At 37.0% G+C, this 12,606-nt stretch overlaps 1 protein-coding gene and 1 long non-coding RNA gene across 2 annotated transcripts in view; both read right to left on the bottom strand.

The window, feature by feature from the left end:
* The window catches only part of LOC107567530 (NACHT, LRR and PYD domains-containing protein 12-like), a 31,724-nt gene extending 24,358 nt beyond the window's left edge, over positions 1 to 7,366 (bottom strand). The window contains exons 1-5 of the mRNA XM_016253222.1: positions 7,270 to 7,366; positions 7,010 to 7,094; positions 6,709 to 6,904; positions 2,143 to 3,838; positions 874 to 1,044 (exon numbers count right to left, since the gene is read on the bottom strand). Coding sequence (XP_016108708.1) covers positions 874 to 1,044; positions 2,143 to 3,838; positions 6,709 to 6,742 — 1,901 coding nt within the window. The 5' untranslated portion in view covers positions 6,743 to 6,904; positions 7,010 to 7,094; positions 7,270 to 7,366. The remainder of the gene's footprint in view (positions 1 to 873; positions 1,045 to 2,142; positions 3,839 to 6,708; positions 6,905 to 7,009; positions 7,095 to 7,269) is intronic.
* A 907-nt stretch (positions 7,367 to 8,273) lies between these two features.
* Positions 8,274 to 10,624, bottom strand: LOC107567540 (uncharacterized). Its single transcript, XR_001606659.1, has 3 exons — positions 10,520 to 10,624; positions 9,991 to 10,047; positions 8,274 to 8,357 (listed from the first exon to the last, which is right to left on the bottom strand). It is a non-coding gene; the product is annotated as an uncharacterized lncRNA (long non-coding RNA).
* Between the last annotated feature and the right edge of the window lie 1,982 nt (positions 10,625 to 12,606).

Genomic DNA, 12,606 nt, shown 5'->3' with positions numbered 1-12,606 from the left:
CCAGCTCTAACACACTGATCTGAATTCTGACTCAACACTGAGTCAGAACTGATCTAGGACTGCAACTAATGATTAAATCACTAAATGATAAATTGCAACAAAGAAAAACAGCGCCATCTCTATATATGTAGATTCTAGAGTTGACACTTAGAAGTCTACATCCAATAACTATAATCCCTTTACAGTTACTGAACTCATAAAAATCACAATTACAAGCATTCCAAATACAGTTTTAAACCTTAGATTGAAGTCCAACAATGTCCAATAACAAATACTTAAAAGATTTCAGTTAGTTTCCGTGCTTCTTATCAAGCTCTGTTATTTCAATGCACATGCATGAGTTTGCACTCATTCAGTGAAGTTTGTGACAAAAGTGTACAATGATGTGCAAGTCCCCTCTTATGTCCCCATCTTAATTCTTCAGATAGAGTTCTTGCAGTCCTGCTCTACAAGCAACCAGCTCAAAATGTTGCTCATTGCACATTTCATACCTGTAGCACTATTAAAAGTATGTCTCTTTACAAGATCAAGCCTGTTCTAATTCCATTCTGAGCATTATACTTTTGATCAAGTCTGGTTTGTAATATGTTGTCTGGTTTTAATGGCCCTTTAATCATTGTTAGCTAGCTGCTGTTAGCTTAAATTTAGAAACTGTACTTTTTAACACCTTGATAATGAAAGTTCAATCAGGCAAAAAAAAAAGTATATATATATATATATATATATATAAATCCAGCATTTGCACACTGCCCATATTTCTTGAAATGGTAATACAGGACATTCATCTAGTGTATTTAGTTATATACAAATAATACATTGTCATACATTTTAAAGAGTAAAAATACCTAAAACATCTGTTGCCTCACAACTTACCTCAGTATCTCTAATTCACACTTTACCCTCTTCAGTCCACTACAGATTTTCTTCACTCCTGAATCCTGCAGATTATTATTGTTCATGTTCAGCTCTTTCAGACTGGTATCTGATCCAATAAGTGTAGCCAGAGCTGGACAGCTTTTGTCTGTTAAATTACAATCATTTAGTCTGCAAGGGAAATAAATCACATCACAGAATTAGGAGGAACGTATACAATACATTTTTCAACATACAAATATGTTCCCATTATTTTACATGAAGAAACTACACTAATATTCCTCTTCAAAAACTATGACATTTGCAAGATAAAATGAAGCATGTTTGAATAAAAATGGTTTATTAAGGTCAATAGCTTTAATAACACTGAGTTGCTTGATGAGTGTCTTGAGGAGGAGATTTGGGGGGTTTCATGATTAGAACATTTTAAGTTATGTAAGAGCATATTTGCTTTAAAGCAGAAATTGAAGAGTACATAGTAAAAGTTAGTGAAAATAACTATAAACCAATGTGTTGTATAATGTTGACTGTTAACTGCTGTGCTTTGTCCTCTGCTAACTTAAACCTATTCGTCAAACAACATTTTTTCACTGATGAAAATGAGGCAATAACGGAATAAACATCAGCTCTGTATGACAAACCTATGATGAAAATATATTGACATTTTCATGAATGAATACAATATAAAAATGTCAGGGAGGGACGATTTAGGAAGAGATCCATTCAGAACTGTAATGAACTGATCTACCCGGCGAGACATGAGTTTGCATACACTTGTGGAACATCTCATTAAACATTAAAACATGTCAATGTCTGGGAGTAAGATCAGACATATGAGCGCAAACACAGAAAGTGCCTTTTAGAGAGTGCAAAAAATGAATTTCTCTTTTGCATCTTATTGCACTTGAACTGACAAATACACACAAAAATATGTCAAATTGTCAGTTTTGGTGCGTATCTACGTAAACACACTTGGTTATGTCTTAAGTGAACCCAAAAAGTTGGTGAAATATTGGACTGTGCATCAGTGAATTGGATCTGTGCATTCAGTTTTAAAGGGACAGCAGCTAAATTATTGCTGTTATCTGTGTAATTAATGTTAATTAAACAACAAAAGGCAGAGAGAAAATCACTCACTGCTCTTGACTGAAACACTTTACTAGCCTTAATAAGGATTAATATTAATTTATATAAATACATATATAAGAATGAAGAATGTTGTACGCATTTATATATATATATATATAGTTCTGGTCATTGCAGTCTTGCTGTGTCAAAAGACCTCGTAAGAGTCGTCGATTGGACTGGAGTGACAGACCGAGAAGGAAACGAAGGAAAAGGTCCAGATGTCCATTGTCACTCTCAAGTGCCTTGTCCACTGCAGTCTTGAGCAAATCATCTTCTAATTTTTGCTTGATGTACTGAACTATTTCCTTGTAGTTCTGGTCATTGCAGTCTTGCTGTGTCAAAAGACCTCGTAAGAGTCGTCGATTGGACTGGAGTGACAGACCGAGAAGGAAACGAAGGAAAATGTCCAGATGTCCATTGTCACTCTCAAGTGCCTTGTCCACTGCAGTCTTGAGCAAATCAATCATGGCTTCATTTTTGTTTTCCTGTTCTGTAGAGTCTTGAACAAATACGCTTGTCTTGTTTTTGTCTAGAAACAGATGTGCATAAAGGGCTGCAATAAACTCTTGAATGCTCAAGTGAACAAAACAGTACATGGTACCAAGAATGATCCCTGTTTCCTCCTTAAAGATCTGGGTACACATGCCTGAATACACTGATGCTTTAGAGGCATCAATACCACAGGCCTCCAGATCTGTGTCATAGAAGATCAGGTTGTTTTTTTCCAGCTGTTGAAATGCCAGTTTCCCCAGTGAAAGGATGGCGTCTTTATCCCAGGAAACATCTGGTGCGTATTCTCCATCGTACTTTCGTCTTCTCTGCTGGATCTGAAAGCGGAGAAAGTGTGTGTACATTTGTGTCAGAGTCTTGGGAGTGTCTTCAGTGTTTGATTCCTGCAGTGTTTTGGAGGAGTCACCAGCCTCATTGTTTTTCAGATCATTCTTTCTTTTCTCCTCTAAAATGTTCTGAAAAACAGTCGCTGAAATCCAGCAGAAGACTGGGATGTAGCACATGATAAACAGACTCTTTGATTTTTTAACATGATCAATGATTTCTTTGGCCCGATTGCCATCCATGAATCTTTTTTTGAAGTACTCTTCCTTTTGTGCATCATTGAATCCTCGTATCTCTGTCAGCTGGTCGATACAGTCAGGAGGAATCTTACTGGCAGCTGCTGGTCTGGTGGTGATCCAGATGAGAGCAGAAGGAAGCAGATTTCCCTTGATGAGGTTCGTCAGGAGAACATCCAGAGAGGCAGGTGATGATATATCAGCCCACGTCACATTACCATCAAAGTTCAGAGGAAGACGACATTCATCCAATCCATCAAGGATGAACAGAACTTTAAATTTATTTCTTCTTGTAAGGTTAAGTCCTTTTGTCTCTGGGAAAAACTGAGTTATAAGGTCCATTAAACTTAGTTTTTCTTTCTCCTTTAGGTTCATCTCTCTGAATGGAAGAGGAAACATAAAACTAATATCTGGATTTTCTTTTCCTTCAGCCCAATCCAGAATAAACTTCTGCACAGAGACTGATTTTCCGATGCCAGCAACTCCTGTTGTCAGTACAGTTCTGATCTGCTTGTCTTGTTCAGGTGCTTCAAACATCTTTGTGCATTCAACTGGTATTTCTTGTGATTCGTGACGCCTGGAAGCAACTTCAATCTGCCTTACCTCATGTTCAGTATTGACCTGTTCACTACAACCCTGAGTGATATAGAGATCTGTGTAGATGTTTTTTAGAAGTGTAGAGTCACCTTGCTTTGTAATTCCTTCAAACACACATTGATACTTCTTCTTTAGGCTACATTTTAGCTGATGAATGAAAATTAGATCATCTAAACACAGAAAAAAAATGTTTCAGTCAATTTTTTTTAATACATTCATAAGTAGGGCTCCAGAATAAAATTTGAGAGCAGAGACACCAGTGCCACTGAGTTCTACACATGGTGGCACAAAGAAGCAGGTTTGGGGGGAGGGGTGGGGAAGATAATTTAATCATAAAATTACTAATGTTTTACATTAATGAGCGCAGTTGCTAATAATATTACATGTTTATTTCTTGGCAATGCACATATGACAGTAAAGCACTAAACCTGAGTTGGGAAGTATACAAATTTGACTCTTATTAATAATGTGAAAAATTAGTTATTTAGCTGATAATTTAATGTTTGAAACATTTCAGTCAGGTTTTCGTAAATGCCATTCTACCGAGACTGCACTTTTGAAGGTTCTTAATGATATTTTAATATCATGTGATTCGGGTGATTTTGCAGTCCTTGTGCTCTTAGATTTGACGGCCGCTTTTGATACAGTCGGTCATGCTGTTCTCATCGTTTAAAACATTGCGTTGGTTTAAGAGGTGTCGCTCTAGATTGGTTTAAATTGTATTTTGTAAATAGGAGTTTTTCAGTCAAGATGGGTGAACATTACTCGAGTAATGCTTTTTTGCCCTGTGGGGTTCCCCAGGGTTCTATTTTGGCTCCTTTGCTTTTTTCTCTCTATATGCTCCCTCTTGGCTCGATTTTTAGAAAACATGGTTTGTCATTTTACTGTTATGCGGATGACACCCAGGTTTATTTGCCTGTCAAACGCAATTCTGTGGGTCTTGAGTCTCTTATGGCATGTTTGGCGGATGTAAAGGCTTGGCTTTCCTTACATTTTTTAATATTCAATGAAAAGAAAACTGAAATGATAGATTTTAGTCCGTCTGAATTTTCAAAATCCCCGAAACTGGATTTGGGTGGGATGTCTCCGTGTTTAAAATCATGGGTAAAAAACCTTGGTTTCATTTTTGATGATGGCTTAAAGTTTGACCGTCAAATAAATTCAGTTGTCAAAGCTTGCTTTTTTTCACCAGCGTTTGCTTTCTAAAGCTAAACTTTTTCTTTCTTTTAAAGATTTTGAAAAAGTAATTCACGTTTTTATTTCATCTAGGCTGGACTACTGTAACTCACTTTATTTTGGGATTAGCCAGACAGCTTTATTCCGTTTGCAGCTTGTTCAAAATTCTGCGGCTCGACTCGAGTGGGGTTAAAAAGAGGGAGCATATTACTCCTATTTTACGCTCACTACATTGGTTGCCTGTTTATGCTGTTTTCAGCTCTAGTTTCGCAATTTAGCGACTTCTAGTGGTGACATGTCTATATTTAAGCAGAGCATGTGCTGTTCAGCCATTATGTTGTGAGGTGTTTGGGAGGGCACACAGACGATACCAATCTCCATCCACACTTAATTTATTCTTGGAAAAGACACTGTCGGTTTGTTGTAGGTTGTGTTGTTGTATTTGGAGATGTTAGATGAGTGTACGTGTGTGTGTGTAAGACTAGTACTCTTCAGCTTGTTGGATTCACCTAATCCAAGTATTTATTGTTAAGAATCTTTCAATAATGATGTATTTTATTCATTTGCATACTAAAGGAAATGTAAGATGTGTGCCCTGTAATGTTGTTTACGCTATTGCTATGTATGCTGTGCTATTTATCATTGAAAATGGATGTGTTAGAAGTTGCTTATGCTCATCTATGCTTCTGTCGTTGTTTTTTGGAGTTTTACACCGCTTCCATTAAATTGCACTTGGATTCAGTTGTTGTCTCAAGTCTTTGTTGGAGGAGTGTTAAGCTTGCTGGATAGCTATGTATGTGTACACATAGTGAGGGCAGTAAACTGTTAGTTTTCGAGTGGATTTTACAATTTTGCTCTTCGTTTATAAATCTCTAAATGGTTTGGCCCCTTCTTATCTCTCGGAGTTATTGACTGAGTATCAATCCACCAGATCCCTTCAGTCTTCCAACCAGGATCTATTGTTTACCCCTGAGTCGAGGCTTAAGTGCAGGGGAGATGGTGCTTTCTGTATTGCTGCCCCAGGCTTTGGAACGCCTTGCCACTATCCATTAGACAAGCTTCTTCCTTTAATATTTTTAAGTCCAGGCTAAAGACATTTTTATTTTCTAAAGCGTATGGATGATGGGATATTTGTATGATTTTATAACTTTTCTGTTTGATTGTTGTGTGTTTTTCTGTTTGTAATGACTTACTGGAAAGCACATTGGTCGACGGAGGTTGTAATTAATTGTGCTATATAAATAAATTGTCAAAATCTAATTGTGTGTTTTTCAAGGCATTTTGTGACTTTACACAAAAAGTGCAAAACATTTACTGGTTATAGTAATTTAATGTATTTTTTTATTTCATTTTAAAGTGTTTGTTTACTAAGTATATTTTAGTCATCCCATTAAAAATGACATTTTTAACATCAGTTTTAGATCTTTAAAGTGCTGGAAATAGTTGTGTGAAATACTTGAAAGTCATAGATTCATCCAAGTCGAGACCTTTTCTCTTTCAAAAGGTCATGCAAACAATGAAATGAAGTATGTAATTACATTCGACTATTTCTGCCACAACACCATGGTTATAGTTAGCCTAACTACTTCTGGTTTTCTCTGTCAACGCTGTTTGATCTGTTTATAACATATAATTTTGTGCAGAATTTGAATGCTTATAACTAGATCTCGCAGCAACCTTATTCATTTTTTGGCGAATTCAAACGCTTCTCACTGGATCTTGCAGCACTGTGCAGTAACATTAGTGTCGATCAACATTGGTTCCCGAGTAAACCTGTTCTGAGCTTGGACCAGTTTGCGTGCGCTGTGCTCAGATATTGGTCTGAATTGATAAACAATATGACAGATGGTCATGAGTCTCTTACCTTCTAGAGTATCAGCAGCTTCATCTTGCTTCATCTCCCTCAGGAAGTAGAGTGTGAGATCAAGAGCTGCTTCTTTGATACTACATTTATTCTCATTAAAGTCCTTCACAAAGGATTGTGTGATGTCTTTTTGTAATATTTTCCTAAACTTTTCAAGCTCAATCTTCAGGAAACTGATTATTTTGCTCTCAAGATCCTGCGAAAAAAAAGACCTAATTTAAACTAATTGTGCATCCATATTTTGTCAAAGCTAATTTCTGTGTTCAATAACATATTTATAAGCATTAAACACTTTTCTTACCTGGAAGATCCCTAAGAGATTGTCTTTGAAATTCTTGTGGTTCTCGTGATTCTGGACATCTGAATCTAATGTCTCATATTGAATCCTGTTAGCAAATAAATAGAACAAAATACTGCATTTCCAGGCAAAATATTACAAAAATACCCTGACAAACATTTCAGAGTTTATATAAATATTTGACCTAAAAAAAGTTTCATAAGTATTCACTGATAAACTTTCTAACAGTCTGTGTGACCAAAAATCCGAAACACTTGAAATACCTTCTGGCAGATGGTGGTTTTTTGTCACAGAAGTTCGGTGGTTCAGGTTTTGACTGGTCACTCTTCACAGACACAGAGCTGGATACAAGTGAGCCTGATCTGACACTAATGACATAAAGAGCAGGAAGAGAGAGAGAGAGAGGAAAAAAAGAAAAAACTCTAGAACAGATGAGGTATTTCAGCATCATTTAAAAATGTTTAATGCTGCAAATGATAATTAGATACAGTATAGATAGATGTACATTTCATCCTGCTATGACTATGGTTTGATGGATAAATTCATGTTTGGTTGCATGATCTTTATTTTCCATGCTGAATCTGCATTTTAAAGGGGTCATATGATGTTGCTAAAAAGAACATTATTTGGTGTAATGAAATGTGTTTATGCGGTTTAAGGTTAAAAAAACACATTATTTTCCACATACTGTATATTATTGTTTCTCCTCTATGACCCGCCTTTCTGAAACGCGTCGATTTTTACAAAGCTCATCGGTCTGAAAAGCGAGGTGTGCTCTGATTGGCCAGCTATTCAGTGCGTTGTGATTGGCTGAATTCCTCTAGCGTGTGACGGAAGTGTTACGCCCCTTACCATACTTTGATGATGCCCTGTCAGGCCAGAGCAATGATTCAAAAACATGAAAACCCATTATAAATACCACATGTGATGACCCCGGGCTGGACTCCGCTTCGTCCACGGTGAAAGCCGATCCGGCGATCCACAGCGTTGATGTATTTCCTCAGCGACCAGCACGGATCAGCTCCAGGTACGACGAAGCGATATCGTCCTCTTTTGGAAGGCCAAACAAAGTAGTTTCGCTTTCACGACATGACGGCGGCAGCAACAATACTAAAGCGACAATAAAAGTTATGCCTTCTTTCTTTGCGTGAACATTTGGGCGGCGTTACGCAAATCTTCCCACATCCTGACGTAGACGTGGGGGCGTGTTAGAACGAGCCGTTTTAGGTAGAAACACTTGAAATACCTTCTGGCAGACGGTGGTTTTTTGTCACAGAAGTTCGGTGGTTCAGGTTTTGACTGGTCACTCTTCACAGACACAGAGCTGGATACAAGTGAGCCTGATCTGACACTAATGACATAAAGAGCAGGAAGAGAGAGAGAGAGGAAAAAAAGAAAAAACTCTAGAACAGATGAGGTATTTCAGCATCATTTAAAAATGTTTAATGCTGCAAATGATAATTAGATACAGTATAGATAGATGTACATTTCATCCTGCTATGACTATGGTTTGATGGATAAATTCATGTTTGGTTGCATGATCTTTATTTTCCATGCTGAATCTGCATTTTAAAGGGGTCATATGATGTTGCTAAAAAGAACATTATTTGGTGTAATGAAATGTGTTTATGCGGTTTAAGGTTAAAAAAACACATTATTTTCCACATACTGTATATTATTGTTTCTCCTCTATGACCCGCCTTTCTGAAACGCGTCGATTTTTACAAAGCTCATCGGTCTGAAAAGCGAGGTGTGCTCTGATTGGCCAGCTATTCAGTGCGTTGTGATTGGCTGAATTCCTCTAGCGTGTGACGGAAGTGTTACGCCCCTTACCATACTTTGATGATGCCCTGTCAGGCCAGAGCAATGATTCAAAAACATGAAAACCCATTATAAATACCACATGTGATGACCCCGGGCTGGACTCCGCTTCGTCCACGGTGAAAGCCGATCCGGCGATCCACAGCGTTGATGTATTTCCTCAGCGACCAGCACGGATCAGCTCTGCATGTATGCCTCAAAGTGATTGCCTGTGTAGTTGTTTTACTGAAAGAAGCTCCAGAATTAGGTGATTAATGATCACCAAATATTGTGGTCAGTAATTTATTTTAAAGGGGTCATATGATGTTGCTAAAAAGAACATTATTTGGTGTAATGAAATGTGTTTATGCGGTTTAAGGTTAAAAAAACACATTATTTTCCACATACTGTATATTATTGTTTCTCCTCGATGACCCGCCTTTCTGAAACGCGTCGATTTTTACAAAGCTCATCGGTCTGAAAAGCGAGGTGTGCTCTGATTGGCCAGCTATTCAGTGCGTTGTGATTGGCTGAATTCCTCTAGCGTGTGACGGAAGTGTTACGCCCCTTACCATACTTTGATGATGCCCTGTCAGGCCAGAGCAATGATTCAAAAACATGAAAACCCATTATAAATACCACATGTGATGACCCCGGGCTGGACTCCGCTTCGTCCACGGTGAAAGCCGATCCGGCGATCCACAGCGTTGATGTATTTCCTCAGCGACCAGCACGGATCAGCTCCAGGTACGACGAAGCGATATCGTCCTCTTTTGGAAGGCCAAACAAAGTAGTTTCGCTTTCACGACATGACGGCGGCAGCAACAATACTAAAGCGACAATAAAAGTTATGCCTTCTTTCTTTGCGTGAACATTTGGGCGGCGTTACGCAAATCTTCCCACATCCTGACGTAGACGTGGGGGCGTGTTAGAACGAGCCGTTTTAGGTAGGTGTGGCTGACTCTGAACTTTTATAAAGAATATCTCTTTGGATTTGAGACTTTAGTCTTGGCAACTTTACAGATCTTCTTTACGCACCAAGAGCTTGTAACACTCCAAAGAGAAAGGAAAAATTGAAATCGCATCATGTGACCCCTTTAAGTTTTCTTCAGTAAAGTTCTATTACATACTACCCCTGTGGACAAATAAACCTATAACGCTATATTGTAAAGCACATGAAATACCTTTTGGTAGATGATGATTTTTTCTCACTGGAGTTCGGCATGCCACCAGACACAGGGCTGGACACGTATCATAAATGTAGACACTTTTTAATACATTGTAATTTAAAAATAAAAATAGTATACTTTTACAACACTACTTTAGCACTTTAATACTACATTATCTCTACTGTTATATTACCCAGGCCAAAAAATAAATAAAAAATCCATGCTGAGGGAATGAATAACTTGTATAACTTTGTAAATGATGACTTTGCTTTTCAGATTTAAAATGTTTATCATCTACTGGCTACTTTTTGAAGGTTTATAAATCCATACATTTAGTCATTTGTGGTATCGAATGCCTCAATCAGTTAATTGCACTGATAAAATGATTTATTCATAGTCCCAAAACATCTATATCCATGGTAGAAGCACTCTATGTTAGTTAGTTATTACGTTTGACTGTCCATAAAGCCCTGTTTACCATGTATAGTTTAAAAGTATTTAAATGAATGAATGAACGAATAAGTAAATAAATAAATAAACTTACCTCTGTTTCTCAGAGAGACCCATCTCAGATGGAGAGTTCTTTCCTCGCTCCTCTGACATACTGCAGCTAAACATCGGGTTTATGTATACAGTCAGCTGCTCAGTATGACCTGGAGATGATGATATGTTACTGAGATCAATAACATAGCAGTTATTCAGGAAAATAATGAAAAAAAGACACTATATACGTTAAAGTTGATTACAAACAAATATACAGTATATGTAGAATAATCAAGTATTCTGATGACACGTTGCTCAGAATATAAGGTCATTAGAGAATAGTCATTTTGAGTGGGAAAACTGAACCCAGTTATCTTTTTACAATCATATTTTCTCTAATTTTTAGTTGTTGAATAATTTGTTTGTCATTTGATCATTGCTTCATATTTACACTATAGTGGTGCGCAGGGCACAAACTAATACAGGGTTAGTTGTAACACACATGGTTAAAACACTTCCACACAAGCTAGTATAACAAAACGTACGGTTTTTACTAGTTGCCATATCAAGACTATAAAAAGAAAAAATGTGGCAAAATTCAAAAACCTTTTGAGGATATCACTGAACATTGATTTAACCAAAACAAAAGTACATTTCTGGCTGAAGTACATTTTTCATCTCAGTTTTTATTCTTTATTTAAAATGAGACAGATATGCTATTATTTAATCTCCAATCTGTTATTAATAACAGTTTAGATCAGAGGTCCCCAACCTGCGGGTCGCAACCCAGTATGTAAATTAGATGTTCAATTAGTAAATTAATTATTGTTCTGATCTGTCATATATATTTGGGCTTAAACGGTTCACAGTTGATCTGTGATACGTACGGACCAGACACCACAGTTCGGCATGCATGTGATTCGCAGATTAATTTGCCAATTTACACGTTCAAGCAAATTTAAATTTGTTATTCACGCGCTGTTTTCTGTTGATTGAGGGTTCATATGACGTTGCTAAAAATAACATTATTTTGCGTATTTGGTGTAATGCAATGTGTTTACGCGGTATAAGGTTAAAAAAACACATTCTTTTCCACATAACGTACATTATTGTTGCTTCTCTCTGTCCTGCCTTTCTGAAACGCGTTGATTTTTACAAAGCTCATTGTTCTGAAAAGCACTGAAAAGTAACATGCTCTGATTGGCCAGAAATCCAGTGCGTTGTGATTGGCCGAATACATCAAGCGTGTGACGGAAATGTTGCGCCCCTTACCATATTTGGAATATCAGCTTCCGTGGCGGTGGCGACAATACTACAGCGAGAATAAAAGTTATGCCTTCTTTCTTTGCATATCTATTAGGGCAATGTTATGCAAATCTTCCAACACAGTGACGTAGATATGTGGGGGCGTGCTTAAATAAGTAATTTTAGGAAGGTGTGGATGAGTCTTAACTTTTAGAAAGAATATCTCTTTGGGTTTGAGACTTTAATCTTATTATGCATGAACAGCTTGTAACATTCTAAAGACAAAGGGAAACATGAAATTGTGTCAGATGACCCCTTTAAAGACAGGCACATGCTTCATTCTTGAATGAATCAGCCATCTGAACGAATCACTTGAATGAATGACTCAATGACTCACTCATTAAGACCTACTGGAGGTTTACTTTTGTATTTAAAAGTTGCCCATCCTTGCATGTTTCATTTCTACATTAAAAACTGATTTAAAACACTATAGCATTAGTTATGCTGTTGTAATTCTGTGGTGTGAATGCATTCATGCTATATTTCAGTTTTATTAAACTGTCTGTGTAAATGCATCTAAATGCTGTTGACTCAAGCTTTTGTTGATACTGATTTAATTTGATTGGTAACAGCCCTTTTTAAGCATACATTTATCACGGTTAGGAGCAAATGCCCTTTATATAGGCAAAAAATGACCTAGAAATCAATTTAAGTAAATTTTAGTATGCAGTAACTTTAATCATATACAATAAAATATAGTTTCCCAACAACAAAATTTAGTCCAGTGGAAATGCTGAGTGGCTAATTTTGAGCAAAAAATTTATGTCAAGCCCCGGGTGTCATGTCATAAAATTAACTGGATCACAATTTAATAAAATTGTAAGTTATGGTATTTTAAGGATC

Source organism: Sinocyclocheilus grahami, unplaced genomic scaffold (assembly GCF_001515645.1).
Source record: "Sinocyclocheilus grahami isolate Dianchi unplaced genomic scaffold, SAMN03320097.WGS_v1.1 scaffold1166.1, whole genome shotgun sequence".
NCBI classification, from domain to species: Eukaryota; Metazoa; Chordata; class Actinopteri; order Cypriniformes; family Cyprinidae; genus Sinocyclocheilus; species Sinocyclocheilus grahami.
This window is presented reverse-complemented; position numbering and strand designations above follow the sequence as displayed.